This window comes from Bemisia tabaci, chromosome 5 (assembly GCF_918797505.1).
Source record: "Bemisia tabaci chromosome 5, PGI_BMITA_v3".
Lineage (NCBI taxonomy): Eukaryota > Metazoa > Arthropoda > Insecta > Hemiptera > Aleyrodidae > Bemisia > Bemisia tabaci.
The window spans coordinates 41857362-41876503 of record NC_092797.1 but is presented as its reverse complement, the minus strand read 5'-3'; the positions used below and the strand labels follow the sequence as shown (position 1 = coordinate 41876503).

The following is a 19142-nucleotide window of genomic DNA, read 5'->3' as shown; positions in this document are numbered from 1 at the left end:
GGACATTAAAGCTTTTAAAATTGAAAAGACTTAGACTGTAATGAATTTACATCAAATGATACTGTCTAAACTGGCAGCTCGACTCAATTTTGTTGAGGGAAGACCATTTGAAGTAGTCACTTGGTCAATAGTATTTAATTAGGAAAAATGTGAGGAGCCTTCAACAAGGGACTGTAGATAAATTGAAATTAATAATTTAATGATAATGTAGATAAATTAATTTTAAAAAATAGCTAAAAACTGGAAAATCAAAGTTTTCAATATGAAAAGTTTTCTTTTTAATTAATTTGATGCGGTCATTTTAAGGAATTTTTTTCTTTACTTCTTCTAATACTTTGGGCGACTACAGTGAAGGAAATATTAATATGGCTCTTAAGATTAAATAATACTAAACATTTATTTTGCTTGAAAGCTTCTAAAACTGTCTAACTTTTTCAGAGAATGCGCAGTTCTTTCCTTTTCTTTTTATTTTAAATAGAACGAAATGTGTTCTTACGTTGTTCTTTAATGCAACGGTTGAATGGATCCCCAGTGTATCCTGGTCTACAACTACAAATGGGGTTGTGGTTTATGACTTGGCAAATAGCATAATGGCCGCACATTCCTTGGCAGGGATTTGTACATAACTGGTTGACACATGATTTATCAAGGGGACACTCGGAGCTAACCACACACTGAGGTCGGCAAGCAGGAGGAGAACCAACATATCCCGGTAAGCAAGAACATACAGCATGCATATCCACATTCCTACATTGACTGTATGGTCCACAGGGGGACTTCATACAGGGATGTCGTATGGTTAGAGACACTTCACACGCTAGAAATTGAAAAGAAATTTGAGGATGAGAACGAGAAATCTGCTAACTGAAACAGGCCGAAAGGGAGGAAAAGGGCTTCCTGCGATCATATTTTTATTATTGTCATGGTGGAGGTAAATGAAATGTTTAGAGACTGAACTTTGACAAAATTTACTAATTATTTGCGAGTGTACTTTAATTATGAAATAGTATTAAATGCTAGTTTTTCTCAATGAGAACTGTATGATCAGCTCTTGATGTGTGCGCAAGCCTTTTTTACAATTATAGTTTGTCAAGCTGTTCTTTTTTACTTGAAATTATTTAATCACATTTTTGTTGGTTTTTCTTGTGAACTTAATCTCTCTTTACACACAGAAACTGTGCCTGATTGAAGGATTAAGGCCTGATGGCTATTATAGTACACATAACTAAGAACAGATTAAAATTTCAAGTTCAGGTGAGGGAAAGGGAGACTGGACTTATATAAGCCTGTAATTCTTAGAAAAAGACTTCTGAAATCTCCGACATTATTCAATGTCATAGAGGATGGTTGACAAGGATGATATCAGAATCATAAGGGACTTTTTCTTTCGAGATTAACTTGATTCAAAATTCAATATTCCTTTACTCACAAATTTTCATGAACACACCGGTTGAAACTATTGTACTCAAATTAGCGGTTAACTCATCAGATCTCTTGTTCATATTAATATTCTTGTTTTATAAAATGGATAGAGTGAGAAGACTCATTTGTAAAATTTGGGCTGAAGGATAAACACCAAGAAAATAGAATAACGAAATAAATCTTACTGGGATCATGCGTAATAGGATGACATGCTACTAAAGCATTTCCAGAATATCCAGGAAGACAGAAGCAAACAGGCGTGTGGTGAGCAACTTTACATTCAGTATTCAGACCACAGGTTCCGGAGCATGGGTTCAAACACTTATTGCAGACACAAGCTTTGTCCCAAGGACAATCTGTGTTGACAACACATTCTGGTCTGCATCCTGTGTAGGGGTCACCAAAATATTCCGGTAAGCAGGAACATGACCCGGCACCACCATGTTCGCGACAAATGGCGTTAGGCCCGCAAGGTGATGGGTGGCAAGGATTTATTGGCACCAGTTGAATTGCTGCTGAAAGCAATCCCATTAAGTACTCAGTATTTGTTTTTGATTGGTTTCGTTGCTCATCGATGAATTGGGCTGTTTTTTCACTTGGTTTCTTACATGCAAAGCAATTAAAAAAGCAATTTCAAGCAATGCATGAAAAGTTAAGAGTACTTACCTGGAGATGATGAAGTTACAAAATGGATGAATAGATGACTAATTAGCAGCAAATACAAATTAAAAAGATCTATTTCTACAGATAGAATATTAAATACTACTACAATATGTAAATGGCTTACAAGATCAGATGGAGGCTCTTATTGAAGATGGATTAAACAGATTGTTTATTTTCAAGATGAGATAAAAAACAAAGTGAAAGCTTGATGAGAAAATGGCTCAGTTTTCCAAAAAATTATTACCTGTCCCAGCGGATACATAAGAATAACCGAGGTTTTTAAAAAAATATATGGATCTGAATAAAATATAAAAAAGTTGGAAAATTTTCCATAGCTGATTTCTTTCCTTTGAAAAAAATATAATCGAATTGGAAAAATGTGAGTTACTTCAAAATCATAAATGCAGGTAAAAACTTATTGGAAACTGATGACGTCTTACATGGCTTGAAAATCTACGGTTAAATTGATTCGATGGCATGGTATTATAGATTGTGTGCTCTAATGATTCACACGGTGTTTGGGTTTTAAAGCAACCTTCAAGGTACGACTGGTATGTAGACATCAAAAATCTTTGATGTCAACATTATTGATGAGTTTGCGATGCAATGATTCAAAGAAATCTAAAGAGAATTTATGAATTGTGGAGAGAATGACTGAATAAAGGCACTAAAAAAATTTATGATGATGAGCTCAAAATAATAATGTTAATGATAGGGTGTCTCATGGCAAAATGGCGCGTGATATTACAAAACTACATCATGCAACATATGTCAATAACAAAGAAATACAACTTATCATAGAGTTGCAACGATTGAAAACAGTAATATTATAATAGGAAAAACATTTTAAAAAATTCATCAAGTATGATCTAAAAGTCAGCAGTAAAAATAAAATTATTTTGAGGGAAAATGTTGAATTTTTTAAGAGATGAGCACTTATTGGACGCAGTGAAGTGGACAATGCCCTGAAATTGACCAAATTCCCTCGCCCTTTTCCAAAGTTAGGAATTGTACATTTATTTGAATGGATGGGAATAGAGGCTGTTGGGATTTGTTGTACGATGTACAATGATCTTACTTGATAAGGAACAAATAAGAGATGGATTGCCGGTGAAACCAGGTGGACAGGAGCATACTGGCACATGGTTAATTGGTCTACAGGATGCTTGTGTTCCACAGGCATTGCGGCAAGGATTTTTGCACTTGTTATGGACACATGCACGGTTTGAAGGACAATCATTATTGTTCAGGCACTCATATGGCAGACAGTGAGGGAACTTTCCAAGAAAATTTGGTAGGCAATGGCACACAACTTGGTCCTTAACAATACGACAGACTGTATTCGGACCGCATGGGTTTGGATCACAAGGGTTTGATTTTGGTTTCTCTGAGCATTCTAACAGAACACACATGCACAAATGTTAGTCATGCAGAGTTAGATAGAGAAATATTGAAGGAGGAAAACATTTTTACAGAGTTGCCACAAAATTTAGGGAATGAAATTCGCTGACATTTCCCTGATTTTTCTGACGCATTTGAGTGAAATTCCCAGACAAGTGAATATATGCAAGATTGTTAGACATAATTCGAAATATTTTTCACGCAGAATTTGTTGTCTGCAACATCAAGTCCATTCTAGAAAAGAAATAAGGGTGAATTAAAAAATTTTCCCTGACACTTTCATCATTTTCCCTGGCATTTACAAGTTTTCCCTGACTTTTTAAAATTGCTTCCCGTTATTCCCCAACTGTGGCAACCCTGTTTTTATCATGAAAAATTATAATCAGGAAATGAGGTTAGTACTCTAAGTTCAGCAGTCACCGTGTGTGAAATGCACCTTAAGTAGGCTTGACTGTACAAATTGCGCTCTTTGATTCTGCTATGCCTTGCTATCGTAAAATTTATGGCCAGATGGTGTATCAAAATTTAATGGGTTGAACATTTTATGGTGCCATTTGAGCACTTAACGAGATATTTTTGAGAATTCTTTCAACAGAGTTTTATCTTATTGGATAATAAAATTCTTTTTATGAGACATAGGAAATGATAAAATGCTCAACTCTCTCAAAACATTAAAAAACTAGATTTACTAAAGAAATATATGCCTAAATAAATCATCAAAAACTCATGGTATTCATTTTGTCGTAGAACTGCATTCTTAAATTTTAAAGACAGTAAAAAGAAAAGGAACAGTGTTTCTTACTATCAGGTTTTAGACAGCGTTTCAAGGGATCACCAGAATAGCCAGGTTTACAGTGACAAACAGCCTCGTGCAAGAAAACTTGACAACGTGCATTTACTGCACAGGCTATACTCTGACAAGGATCAACACATTTATTTAGGTAGCAAGTTTCAGTGACAGGGCAGTCAGATTTCATAGTGCATCCTGGGCGACAGAAAGGACTTGCTCCTAGTGAACCAGGCAAACATGCACAGATAGGGGTTCTACTTCTGCTCAGCCTACATTGGCTGAGTGGCCCGCAAGGATTAGGAACACATGGGTTACTTGGTTTAGTGGCTGTTCACAAAAGAGAAAGATATGTTAGTACCTTAATGATGTTAGGACTAAATCCATCAGAAAAAATGCTATCTTGCCAGCTTGTTCAGAGATACAGCAGTTTGTAACAGTGTACTTGTTTTGGGGAGAAAGTTTCAAGGGAGATTTTACCTACCCTCATTGAATTTTATCAATAAAATTCTGGCAGAGGGTCTATGAATTTTTGGGGGTACTTTGGCTCCAAACCAATCAACAGCTTTTAACTAACTTAATTACTAATTAGCTTCTCAGCTTTACTAAAAAACTGGCAAATAAATTGATAGGAGAACCCTTGTCAGTTGTTCCCTGCTCTCTTCAGAATAAATTTAAAATATTTCTAAGTGCCAGTAGCACTTGGCACATTTTGGAATAAGACTGTTTTGTTAATTTTAAAAGTATCGATAAACAAGGCAGAATCTTATACTTCCTGATAAGTTCATACTCAGTTAGGTTTTGATAAGGAGCGAGGGAAAGAGAAATTCCTTCTTTTCTCTTCTCTTCAAAGATCTCACATATCAATTTTGGCGACAATTAAAAGCTAATAATGTATGCATATGATCTATGAATGCTCAAAAGAGATAAGCTGCTAGCTTTACTTGGACTACAGGATACGTATTTATTTATTTTTCAAAGGGGCTGGACAAGGGTAGTTTTTCCTTGATGAATTTAGTCTGTATAGACATAATCACAAAGACCCCTTCGAGTTTCAAACGTTCGTATGATTCAGATCTGACTCTTCAAACCTACCAAGAGTCAAACCAACTATGTGCATGAGCCAACGACTACTTTTAGACCAAATAACATTCGGTTACGATGGTCCAACAATAGAGAAAACAATCATGATCATAGGAACTCCGCATTTTTTGACACTTTTTGCGAAGGATTCTCAGTGCTCCAGATCCCAAAAGAATATCATTTCTTGAAATGGTTAGAAATGGTAAATAGAAATTATTCAAAAAGGATCTATTTTTCAAATAGTGAAAATAAAAAGAAAACTAATGCCAACTGTGTTCAGTTGAGAATAAGAAATGAAATAGATATCTACGTCTCAAAACCAACAAAATATTTTTAGTGATGATGATCAACACAAATGAAATGATTAAATATAATGGCTACGTGATTTAATTTCCGTGGTTAGTTTTGACTAGATTGATTAAGCACACTTTGTTTAAAAGAAAGTACCATGCAAATGAAAAAGATTAGAACATCACAGACACATGCATTGTGCAATGATTACCACAAGGTACGGTCAATCAGGAACCATACTTTTCTATTATTTCCAACTGGACCATACCTTGTAACGTTTGAACAGATGAGCACAACTAAAAATCTTCAGGAACAAGAAAAAAGTAATTGGATGACTAATGAACTGAGGTATACATCCAAACTTATCACACAGTGCCATTCACATCCCTATTGTTTGGCATTTATATTATTGAGTGATGTCATTGCATACTAGCTCATCAGTCAATGAAATAACTTTTTGCTATTCTCTGACAAAATATTAGAATATGCTTAAATGTAAATTTTTGAGGATGAGAAGATGGGGTGGGTAATGGGCATTAATTAAATATAATCTGGGTCCAAATTGTATCAGAGGAAACTAAAATGCTTAGAGGGATTGGAAATAACCATTAAAGATGGATTTATAAATGTACAGGGAGGGATAAAAAAAATGGGGAAGGGGGGGGGGGTTCCAAAAATGAATTTTATTTTTACTGCTTTCAATCTGCAAAGAACCATTAACAGACATAAAGACATGATGAAAGGCAATCATTCACATTGGAATGTTCATCAGAAAATACTGGAGAGCAGCGTGTATCAATCATGATAAAACACAGGTTCAAAGTAAAACAAGAATAATTGGTACTTGGAAATCACCTGAATAAATTACACGATGAAAAGAAATACCGATTATTTCGAGTAAAATTGCAGGGTAAAACATTATGAATACTTCAGAGACAAAAATAGTAATGTTTGAAATTTTCAGGTTGAAAATATAAAAAAAGTGATTTAAAAAAATTTCAAGGATTTAGGAACATGAACGTAAATTAATTTACGAAAAATTTATGTTATAAATAGAATCAGGGTCCAGCTGAAAGTAAAACTTAAGAGAAAAAACTTGGGTAAACAAGATTGCTGATAAAAAACATGCCAAAATTCCTACCTTGAATTTGATTACAGCCTGAGAATGGATCGCCTTGATAGCCTTCGAGACACGTGCACACAGGTTGATGGTTGATGACAGAGCACTGGGAGTTGAAGCCGCAGGCTCCAGCGCACGGATCCCTGCACTTGTTACTGACACAGGCTAATCTTGTTGGGCAGTCCGCATGGATCAGACACTCTGGCCTACAATAAGGTGGCGCACCAAGCATACCAGGTAGACATGAACAAACAGCACGATAATCGATGACACGACATTCTGCATTGGAACCACATGGAGATGGAATGCAAGGGTTGCCTAGATTTTCGGGTTCTTTGGGAGCTGGAACAAAAAAAAAAAAAAACCATGGTAAAAAATAGCATATCCTAAGCATGTCTTGTACTAAATTGAAAAAATTCCACTTGGATTCCTGATCGAAAGTTCAGTCTAGGGTTGCAGATGAAAATTTCAAAGGTTTTGTTTTAATATTCGCCTTTTTAGATACCTACAAGCCTCTACATATGTGCTTCCTTTATTTTTAAAAATAGCTCATAATCAATAAGTTGAGAACCAATGAACTAGACAAGCAAAAAATAATAACAAATACTAGTTACCCTTAAATTTTTCCTGTTAAGGAAGTTGAAAAACACTTTGATGTACTATATTTAGGATATGAGCCAAGAACTAGAGAGAAGAGAAAATTATAGGAATAGGCACCGCAGTTGACCTCTGCAAGCAAGACAAAAACTTGCTTTCTTGAACAAAACCTCTTGTTTTTATTTTAGGAATCTTATTGGCCGATTAGCTCTTTTGATATCCCAAAGAGGTATGAACTATTGACCTCCATAAGTGCATGGCATTAATTGTAGATAGACAACATGAAAATTCAATTTTTTACTTTTTTATTCACACAGCATTGTAAGTACTTCTCACACATCAACTCACTTTCAGATCTATTTATACCCTTCTCCTATCCTATCATTTCCTACAAGGAAGTGTACCATAAAAAAATAGTTGACAAGTCACTAGGTCAGGCACATAGTTCAAATTTAAATATTCGTCAATTGACCAAATCTAAATGGACTATACTGCTCTCCGTTAGGATTATAATCAACCTGTTCATACAGATCTTATCTTAGCTATATTGCTATGCATTGCTTACCATCTTCAACGCATCTGACGAAAGGATCTCCAACGAAATGTGGAGGACAACTACAGACAGGATTGTGATTGATGACTTGACACTTGGCATGAAGACCACAGGTTCCGGGGCAAGGATCTTTGCAATGTTGATTGATGCAAGCCTTGTTTTGAGCACACTCAGCACTGACAAGACATTCGGGCCTACAGTTTGGAGGTGTGCCAATTTTGTCTTCTTCACAGGAGCAAACGGCATGACCATCTGATACACGACAATGACTATGAGGTCCACATGGTGACGGCACACAAGGGTTCTGAGGAGGTAATGCTGGAAAATTACAAAGAATCAATATTATTAATCTATGAATTCATTGTAAAATTTCATGATCGTAGTTTCTTGTAGAGAATTTCTTGGTTCGATAAAAAATGAAGTCATTTTACATCCACCAGTGTGTATAAGTAAACTAAGACAATTTGTCCAACCATGATGGCTCTGAAACTCCCACCAAAAAATATTTTTGCAATCCTTTTTGGTTTTCCACCCATTAAACTAGTTCATTCTGATTCAGATGTGCTGACATATCAAAGATTTTCCTTAATTTTCAGGAAAATTCAACTACATAAATAACTGAAGAAAATTAACCTCCAATAGACCAATCACTATTCAGTAACTTATGAGAATCACATGTTGAGAAAGGGGTGTGTTCAATTAATTAAAATGTCACCCAACAATAGATGCAGCCTCTCTGAGCGCCGACCAAAAATTAGATTCTTAGGGAGACTTACAAAGTTTTTCAGAGGTAAAATTACTGCTCAACACAAATATCTGTATGATTTCTCTCTTTCAGTGAGTCTTGTAATTCAATTTTGATCATTAATCAAGATTTCTATCTTTTATGAAATTTCACTGGTTGATTTTTTCCCAATTTTTACAAAAAGTACACAAAAGGAGTTACTTAAAAAAAAAAATCAAGTTGAAGCAACAAAACTTACGTTTAGGTTCAATTCTGCATGACTGGAATGGATCCCCAATGTAACCTGGGAAGCAGGAACATTGCGGAATGTGATTGACGACATTACACTGCGCATTGACACCACAAACTCCAGGACACGGATCCCTGCAATGGCTGGATAAACAAGCCTGGTAGGGAGGGCAATCACTTGAAATCACGCATTCTGGCCGACAGCCTCCTGCATATGGGTTGCCAAAATATGGTGGAATACAGGTACACCTTGCAGTGCCATCTATACTGGTGCATTGAGCGTTTTCACCGCAAGGAGATGGTATACATGGATCAGTTGGTACTGGAGGATGGACGGCTAAAGAGAACACACAACATATTGACCATTAATAGTTTTATACATTTAAAGAACACTAAGTAAAAACTTCTTAAATTTTTGACATAAATGCTTTTTTTTCTTGATAAACACTTGATAATTTTGTTATTTGACTGAGGAACTGTAGACTTCATCAAGAGAAAGACACTGATAAAGTGATTGTTGGCAATTTTATCTGTTAAATTTACAGAGATTGATCCTTCCTCCAAGCCAAAATTAATATGTGATTCAACAGGCACCAAATCAGCAGAATTGCAGCAAAGGCGACAGAGTAAACCGTACTGGACTATATTGTAATCTTACCGTAAATACAGGGTCTGTCATGATGGGAGATATTTAAATGGGTTCCTCAGGAACTGAAAAATTTATGGCGGTGCTTCTCTTAATGCAAGGAAGTTTTGCAACCTTTCTCAATTACTTTTAGTAGAAAAATTATTTCAATACGTACTTGGAGGTATTGATGAGCAACCGACGAAGGCATCACCTTCAAATCCTGGCAAACAGGTGCAGAAAGGCGTGTGGTTGATAACATTACACTTGGCGTTAAACCCACATGATTGCACACATGGATCCCTGCATTTTTCTTTGATACAGGCTTTGTCATGAGGACATTCCTGAAAAAAAGAAAGGAAATGACACAGCTATGATTAAACTATTCACCGTGAACAGAAAATTAGTAATTGATATTTGTTAATTCCTTTCAAAGAAAGAACAATGCAGTTTCTTTTTTGAGACTGGTTATCATGAAGTAAATGATGCAAACAAACAGAAATGAAGAAAGTCCTGATCTTTGTACGGATCTATCAATTTCTTCAATTAAATTACAAAATTTTGACAAAAACTTTGAGAGGATATATTTATATGGTTGATAAAACGTTCTCACCTGACTCATCGTACACTCAGGGCGGCAGAAAGGTGGGCTTCCAATGTAATTGGGAGCACATGAGCAAACAGGATGACTATGCGTGACTTGACAAATTGAATTAGGACCACATGGAGACGGCTCACAAGGGTTTAAAGGAACTTTAGGTATTTCTTCCGCTGAAAAAAGAAACAGAAGAAATGTTGCCATAAAGTGTTCAAAAGTTGACAATACATCAGAGAGAAAGCACGAAGGTTTTAACGCAGGAGATTTAAAAGAAGTCATTTTCATTCGATTATGTTTAATTGAATAATCAATTTTAATTTTTTACAATATAATACAGTATGTTCGATCTTTGCTTTCTACGAATTAGGCAAATAAAGTAATATACAATTTTGTAAACAGATTTAATTTGCATTATTGATTTACGAACATTTAGAAGAAAGAAATGTTTAAATCTTTTAACACAGGAGATTTTAAAGAAATCATATTTATTAAATTATGTTTAATTGAATGCTCAATATTCATTCTTAAATATATAATTCGGACTTTTAACAGACCCACTGGGTAAAAAGAAAATCTATTTAAATTTTAAAAAAAATTACTTGTTTGAAACTATCAAGATTGTCTTATTTTTCCTCTTACCCCTGACTTATAGTACACAGAGAAGAGCACAATACTCAAGTACGACAGAAGAAAATATAAACCGAAGAATTAAAATTACCTGGCGGTAGATAACAGCTAACAAATGGATCACCGATGTGACCAGGTGGACAGCTACAAATTGGATTATGGTTAATAGTAATACATTTGGCATTTATTCCACACGTCCCTGGACAGGGGTCAGTACATTTTTGATTTATACAAGCTTGAGATTGAGGACACTCAGGACTAATAACACATTCTGGCTTACAAACGGGAGGTACGCCACGGAAGCCTGGTAAACATGAGCACGTGGCGTAGCCTTGACTAGATATCAAACAACGGCTGTTGGGGCCGCAAGGAGAAGGATCACAGGGGTTACTGGGATGTCCCATCACAGGCGGAACAACTGGAAAGAAAACCAAACGAGGGATTAGAATTGCTTAAAATTATGGACAGTTTAAGTTTTCAATGACGCTATGTTTCTCCATGAATAATACGGAGATTTTGAAGTTGTTCAGTTGTTCAGTTTAAAAACATACTTTTCACATACATTATAGGGCGGTGAAATAAGTTTATAGATTTCTTTTAAAGCTTGAGAAAAAATATTAGTTATTAATATTCGCAAAAAATTTCATCATAAAGGTCTGTCTTTACATCGATTTCTCCAATAAATAATTATTGCAAAACATATTCATGAGTGCTTCAATTAATTTTTTGTTCCTCTTACTTGAGGTAATAGAAGGAAGATCTGGTTTGGAAAAAAGCAAAATCAATTTTTTAGAAAATTTTATGAAGATTAAAACTACTTACTTGGTCTATAAGGATAACAACTAACAAATGGATCTCCAGTATGATCTTGAGGACAGAAACAAACTGGTAGATGATTGACTACTTGGCAGTGAGAATTGACACCGCAAGCACCTATACAAGGATCCTCACACTTGTTATTAACACAGCAAAGAGTGTGAGCGCAATCCGTATTTAGCACACATTCTGGTTTGCAGGCCAAATAGGGATTGCCATGATATCCTGGTAAGCAGATGCAAGTTGTGTGCCCGTAGCTGACTTTACATGCTGCATTAGCACCACATTGTAACGTTTCGCATGAGTCAGGTTTGGGTTTGACAGCAGCTGGAAAGTAAATGAGAAAAGAACGTAAAATTATATTCATACTTCAAGGAAAAATATTAATGAGAGCTGCATGTTCATCTTAAGAGCTACTTTTTGTATTAAAGTTTGTGTAAACTTTCAAAAATTTCTTCTGGAAACAGATTTACACAGTAGAAAGGTTTGTAACAGTGTATTGTTTCTTTTATAAAGTATTCATGAAGGAAACACGAAAAATGATTAAATCTTGTACTAGAAAGTACAAAAGTATTAGTTAACGGAATATAAGAGTTAAAGTTAATATTAATACAGAGGGAAAATATGTCAAAATTATGATTAATGTAGAGAGGCGAATTTTTTTACTTTTTTGTAAATCAGATATACTCACTTGGCGGTGGTGGATGACAGTGTTCAAATGGATTCCCGACGAGTCCATATGGACAGGTACAAATGGGTTGATGATGATAAACTACACATTCAGCACCAACTCCACATGATCCAGAGCATGGATTCAAACATTTCTGCCCAATACATGCGAGATCAAAAGGACAGTCTGAGTTGAACAAACATTCTGGATGACAAGCCGGGCTCCAGTAACCACTTGTTGAGCCACATGGATCACACATCGCCACTTGTCCACCAAAAACATTGCAGTGAGCCGTTGAACCACATGGTGAAGGTTTACATGGCAGTGTCATATTTGGATATGGTGGTAGATATGCTGAAAATTGAGAATGAATAACCATGAATATGAACAAGCATAAAAAATTGAGGAATACAAAAAATTAAAGGGAATGCTTTGAAATTGATAAATAGAATCAAGAATTATAAAAAGAGGGTAAATTTTTTATTTTAAAATAACTTGTACCCTATGGATAAAATTTAAAAAAACAGAATATATTTTGGTAATAGGGGTGCAGATGGGGAAAAAATTCAAGCATGAGGTATTTTCAATTTTGTGTGTAGTAGAAATTCAGTTGACTCCAGAACAAAATGGATGATTATTTAAGAGTGAAAAAACAAACAATCAATTATGTAAAGACCTTGATAGACTCTTTAAAATATTTGCATACAAGTCAAAATTTCAAAAAAAAAAAAAAAAAATATTTACAGGCTCAATAATTAGGACTTATTGAAAGTATTAGTAATGTAGTACAAATTAGTAGTAATAAACATAATTGTAGATTACAGCCAGAGAATAAAGTAAAAACTTACGTTCTGGAATACACTGGATGAATGGATCTCCAGTAAACCCTTCACGGCAATTACATGTTACTGTGTGTTCTTTGCATGAGCAAACTGCACCAAGCCCACAAATATTGCTGAAGGAACACGGATCTTTACAACGGTACCCAAGACATGCTTGATGGAATGGACAATCTGAATTCATCAAACACTCTGGCTGGCAACTAGTGAGAGGATCTCCGATGAAGTCAGGTAGGCAGGAGCAGACAGCTTTGTTTTTCTTTATGGTGCAAATGGTGTTTAGACCACATGGACTGGGTTCACATGGATTTGCCACAGGTACTAAAACTGCCGAGAAAAATTCCATAAAAAATTATCATACTGATGACTGAATTTTGAGTTTCCACTTAGATAATTAAAGAGCCGGAAACTGACGGTTGCAATAGAAAAATACTTACTTCAATTTGCACTGCTGCAAACTTTTCGGGAATCAAAACTTATAATGGTTTGTTCAAACTTTTTGCAAATGATCGTTGTTGTACTACTGAATGAGAATATTCTTGGACGATTTGATGAGAAAATGCTGAATTCTCTTCATCAGAGAAAAATTAAATACAATCAGAAGTTTTTAAACAACAATGGAGGTACATATTTTCCCAGGTTATAGAGCACTTACAATTCAATATTTTTTCATTTTCAAAGCCTCTAAAAAGTTGGTGTTTAGTATCTTTCAACACAAAATAAAGTTGTCTCAAATTTGCACCAAGGATGACATTTTTAATTTAAAAATTACCCATTTACTGATTTCTAAAGGGTGCCTCAAGTTTCCTTTCTAAGGAGAGGTCATTTTTGAAATCACCTCTTTACTGAATAAATCTGATATTATGTAAGAGAGTAATAAGTACCTGTTATTGCAGAGCATCTTATCAAGGGGTTTCCAGTGAGACCTTCATGACAAGAGCAAACTGGATGATGCTTTTCTACGCGACAATCTGCCCCTATTCCACATGCGCCGGGACAAGGATTCAGGCACTTCCAACCCAGACATGATTTGTCCCACGGGCAATCATCATCAGTCCTACATTCGGGGCCTGAGCACCCAGTAGCCGGATCACCTGCCATTCCATCGGGGCAAAGACAAAGCGAGTGACCCTCAGGAGTGACAGTACATTGAGCGAATGGTCCACAAGGATTTGGAATACATGGTGAAGTTGGAGGTGCATGACAAGCTGAATAAGGATCGCCGATGAAACCCGATTTGCAAAAGCACTGTTCTGTTCCTCCAGTTACATAGCAATCAGCATTTACACCACAGGGACCGGGTTGACATAGTGTTTTCACAGGTTCTGCACAAATAATAACACAAGTGTGAAATTAAAAGATCATTATTCGTACCAGAATTTGGCGATTCATCACAGATCCTACATCGATACAATTTGAAAGAATTTGGGAGCTAATTAAAATTCGACCAAAAACATTTGTAAGGAGTAATCATGAGCTGATAGTTTAAAAGTTGAAATCATCAGTGAACATGTGATAATTCTCCATAAAAAAAAAGCCTCAAATATAATTAAGAGCAACAGAGTATAATAATAAATCAGCTCATTTTTTATCTGACGCTGCTCCTTTAAATCACTATTTTTCCTCAATTCTTGGACATAAACTTGATCAAAATTATGACAATCTAATGGATGCTAAATTTTTTTTTCACACTCAAAATTTAGGAAATTCATAAGATCAAAAATAACTGACAGAATAACAGAGATCAAAATAAGGTCTGAAAATGTTTCTGCTTGATGAATTAACATTTTTTCATGAACATCTTCGTACTGCTGAGTGCTCACCTGTGCAAGATCGGTAAGGATTTCCAATCAATGGTTCTGGACAGAAACAAATCTGAGGTCGATTTGAATCACAGATGGCTCCATGACCACAAGGGTTGGGCTCGCAAGGATTACGCTTTTCCACGCAACCTCTGATGGTGTTCGGACTTTCAACGGTTCCTGGTAGACACGTACATTTTGCAAAACCATTGGCAAGCAAGCTGCACTGAGTGTTTGGTCCACATGGGGAGGGATTGCATGGATTTTGAGGTAGATGACAAGGTTTAATCGGAGGATCTCCTTCGTATTCTGGCAGGCAGAAACAAACTGCTGAACCATGCACAACACGGCAGCCTGAATATGGCCCGCAAGGGTTTGGTGAACATTCATCTCCCTCTGGAACTGAGGAAAGAGTTTGATTAAAAGCTATCAAAGAGGAAAATATGAAAAAATGTCATGATTCTTTCCTGCTTGGAAGGGGCTCGAACAGATTGAGATCTGATGAAAACAAAACTTTAAGGTATCTATAACTAAGGTGTCTTGCACTTTTATGTACTTTTATGGTCCAAATCAGTATAATATTCTCATTTTTCTGGTTTTTTTTTTTTGAACTTTCTTCAAAATAATGTTGTTTTTTATTGTGGCTTATTGCAGCTTTTTATAAATTTGGTTTTGAAAGCTGAAGAGATTATAAGGAGCGTCATTCATAAATACAACAAAATTTAGCCTGCAAAGAATCTTCTTATAATGTGGGCAATTTTGATGGGCTTTTTTTTTTTATTAAAAAAATTTTCACTCTCTATGGTGAATTTCTAACTTCTGAATAATTTAAATGTCAACCAAAATGGGTTATTTTGATGAGAAGATTTAAACTTACTGCAATTTTTGAAAGGATTGCCTGTCATTCCTTTGGGACAGAAACAAATTGGATTTCCATTGTCAATTTCGCATAAGGCATGAACTCCGCAAGGATTTGGATGACAAGGATTGGATGGAGCTGGAAAAATAGATGAACAAAAATTAGAATTCAAGGATACACTGTTGTTTCTTGAGAGACTTTTGTTTATTTTATATGGGTTGACTGAACTGCAGCAATGCAACTCAGAGATTGTGAAAGCCCAATATGCTAATTTTCAAGGATCAAAGTTTTTATAATATCAATGAGCAGTGAGGAAATATTGAGTTTCAAACAGTAAAACATTTTTTTCCGAAAAGATGTAAAGACTCTTTGACTTTTCTTTGACAATAAGATGAAATGAAATGTAAAATTTTTAGGATTAGTATTTCAAGCAACTAACAGTAAGCTGGCACTTGCATAAATTTGATCATTTCACTCAACTACTATCATTTGAACAAAGGCAAAAAAAAACTCACTTGACTCAATTGTAAAAAGTGTACTCCTAAGATTTTTTTTGGACTTACTCCATGTTAAGAAAATTAATGTTATAGGCAATATAAGTCGAAAATGATACGGAAATGTAACTTTTAGATAACTCACAATTATAGGTCAAGGTAACTGACTGAATATTCAATAAAACAAATGATTTCAATCTTTGATGAAAAATGCCTTCAGTTTTTCTCATAACTTTTCAAAATTTTGATTTTGGTGATAGAATATTATGTTTTTCCATAATTACCTTTGCAGCCAAGGATGGCATCACCCGTGTAGCCTGGCAAACATTTACAATTTGCCTTGTGATAGACAACATCACATACTGCATTCGGGCCACAATGACAAGGATTACTACATTTTCCTCCCACACAAGCCTCATTAGCATGGCACTCTTCATCACTCTGACAACCAGTAACTAAAAGAATAAAAAAATTAGTCAAACACCCCACTTATTTTACGAGGATTTTTTATTTTCACTAACAACTAAGTGGTCGTGAAGCTACATATTTAGTCTCATACATGGACATCAGCACATCAGCAAAGGTAAACCATTTATTATTTTCAAAGACTCATACCTACATCAAACATTTAAAATGTCCGCAGTATTGCAGTCCAACACTGTTTTTTTAAAAAAAAAAAAAAAAATTAAAGAAGTATACCGGTTCAAATACTGTAATAAGGTTTATCTGGGTACTTGTTGCAAAGATCTGTACAGAGTATTGAAAATGCTTGGGAATCAGAATAGCATTTGGTCAATTTGCAAAAAGGGAAAAAGATGATAGTTTTAACAGACAAAAAAAATAAGTTGATACAGTTTTAATGTGGCGTAAGATAACTGAAGGGGCAAGCAATCAGTGGCTAGATATAAGAGGTATCAATAGACACACTCAAAAAGTGTTCTTCTCTTTTTTTCTGTTTACGTGCTAGCGGAAAGAAAAAATTGCAACAGACTCATTGCACACAAAAATATTGTAAATTTTCAATCAATTATAATTTTCTTCAAATCATTAAATGACTGACAGCGTGTGAGTAGGCTATTAATTTGTACCTACTAAGGACACAAAAAACTTTAATGCACTTAAAAATCTAACCTGATGTGCATCCAAGGTATGGATTTCCTTGATGACCAGTGCGACAGCGGCAATCAACACCATGGTTGACAGGGACACACTCAGCATTTTCACCACAAGAATCTTCAAAGCAAGGATTGATACAAATACGATTGAGACGATCACATAATTTATCAGGAGGGCAGTCTTCATTATACTGGCAGATTGGCTGATAGTTAGCAACTGTAACAGAAATAATAAAGTTTTTTTGTAAAAAAAGAAGAAAAAGTTCCCGATCCAAAATATAAAAAACAGTAATGTCTTGAACCGAGAAAAGAAAACCATGATATTATTGTACTTTGTTTATCAAGTTCGTTGTTGAATGTAATTTCTTCAAACCATGCTGTTTAATTTGCGGCTTAATTTTTAAAATTTTGTAATAGCTAACTAGCACAGTAAGACTGAGGAGGAATGGAGTAATGTAATTTGTCAGCTTTATCAGTCGTTCTTTTTGTTGTGCCTGTGTTGAGTGGATTTAGCAAAAAAGTATTGGCGATCCAGGTGGCTTTTGCTTCTCTTTGATTCTATTCATCATAGGCACAACCAAAAAAGACGACGATGAAAGTTGATTAATCACACAACTCCATTTACTATCTTCTTGTCTCATCTGGTCATTACCAAAAAATATCAACAATCAGGCAGCAGGACCAGGACCAAATATTGGACCACTTGGAACTGGCCTAACTCTTCAAATATATCTAAATCTAAGTATCCATAGTATAACTCTCTTTCCCTCCAAATAATTTGTTGCTGCTTCATTTCTAGATACCAGTTCTTTACCTACTCTATAATTTTGGTTTTTACACAAACAATGCAAGAAAAATTATTTACCACTGTAAATGGTAAAACTTACCTTCAATACATCCGATGAAAGCATTGCCTTGATAACCTTCAATACAGCTGCAAGATGTTCCATGGTTTGTGTTAGAACAGACTGCATTTTGAGCGCAGGGATTATGAACATCGCAAGGACGTTGACAAGTCTGTTGAATACAAGCTTCAGCAAAGGAGCAATCAGCATTTGATGAACAGGCCACTGAAAGTGCAGAAGATCAATGATTTATTTAAAAGAGAAAACGAACACATCAAACATAATCTTCAAATGGTACTGAATATGGAATAATTGAAAATGATCTGTCATTTACCATGATCTTCAAATCAGATTTCGGTACAATACCGTTTAAAAATTTGGCATTTTGTACCTAGAGGCAAAATGAGAAATCAATAAGAATTGAAAGTCTTCTTGTTGAGGAGGAAATAATCAAAAAAGCTAGAAAGAGTTAGTTGGAACATGATTTTAAGCTGGCAATGAAAAAAATACATATAGCTGCGCTCACATAAGACCTTCACCTCTGTGCAAAAATATTGCACTAAATTAATATTAAAAAAACAAAAACAAAAAACATGTTTGTTACTTCACCAGCATTAGCAAGTTTAATTTTGCATATTAGTATTTTCCTCTGATTATATACATTTTCACAAATAAAGCAAAATATTATCCTGACCAATAGTTTGAGAAATTTGGTAAATACAAGATTTTCACCTGAAAGAAAAAAAAAATATGAAAAAAAAAAACCAGCGTATCAGATGATAATGTGAAATGCTTTCCTCAAAGTAGAGAGCCACAGATGGCTGCAGCATCTGATATGCTTCAAGGAATTTATACAACATGATTCCCATAGTGAGAACCTAGCTTGTGAAATTCCAACTCTAACCAAGGAATGATGCTGTAAAATACAGCATATTTATTTAAATCCATTCGACTCTAAACTC

General features: G+C 35.1%; 1 protein-coding gene across 1 annotated transcript in view; it reads right to left on the bottom strand.

Annotated features, from left to right (window-relative positions):
* LOC109039133 (uncharacterized) overlaps positions 1 to 19142 on the bottom strand; it is a 424526-nt gene that overhangs the window by 90342 nt on the left and 315042 nt on the right. The window contains 17 exon segments of the mRNA XM_072300747.1: positions 497 to 817; positions 1608 to 1934; positions 6789 to 7109; positions 7930 to 8235; positions 8901 to 9227; positions 9694 to 9859; positions 10129 to 10286; positions 10832 to 11158; positions 11563 to 11883; positions 12248 to 12580; positions 13075 to 13392; positions 13950 to 14390; positions 14889 to 15269; positions 15745 to 15864; positions 16505 to 16675; positions 17352 to 17552; positions 18223 to 18405. Of these exon segments, the coding sequence (XP_072156848.1) occupies positions 497 to 817; positions 1608 to 1934; positions 6789 to 7109; positions 7930 to 8235; positions 8901 to 9227; positions 9694 to 9859; positions 10129 to 10286; positions 10832 to 11158; positions 11563 to 11883; positions 12248 to 12580; positions 13075 to 13392; positions 13950 to 14390; positions 14889 to 15269; positions 15745 to 15864; positions 16505 to 16675; positions 17352 to 17552; positions 18223 to 18405 (4722 nt within the window).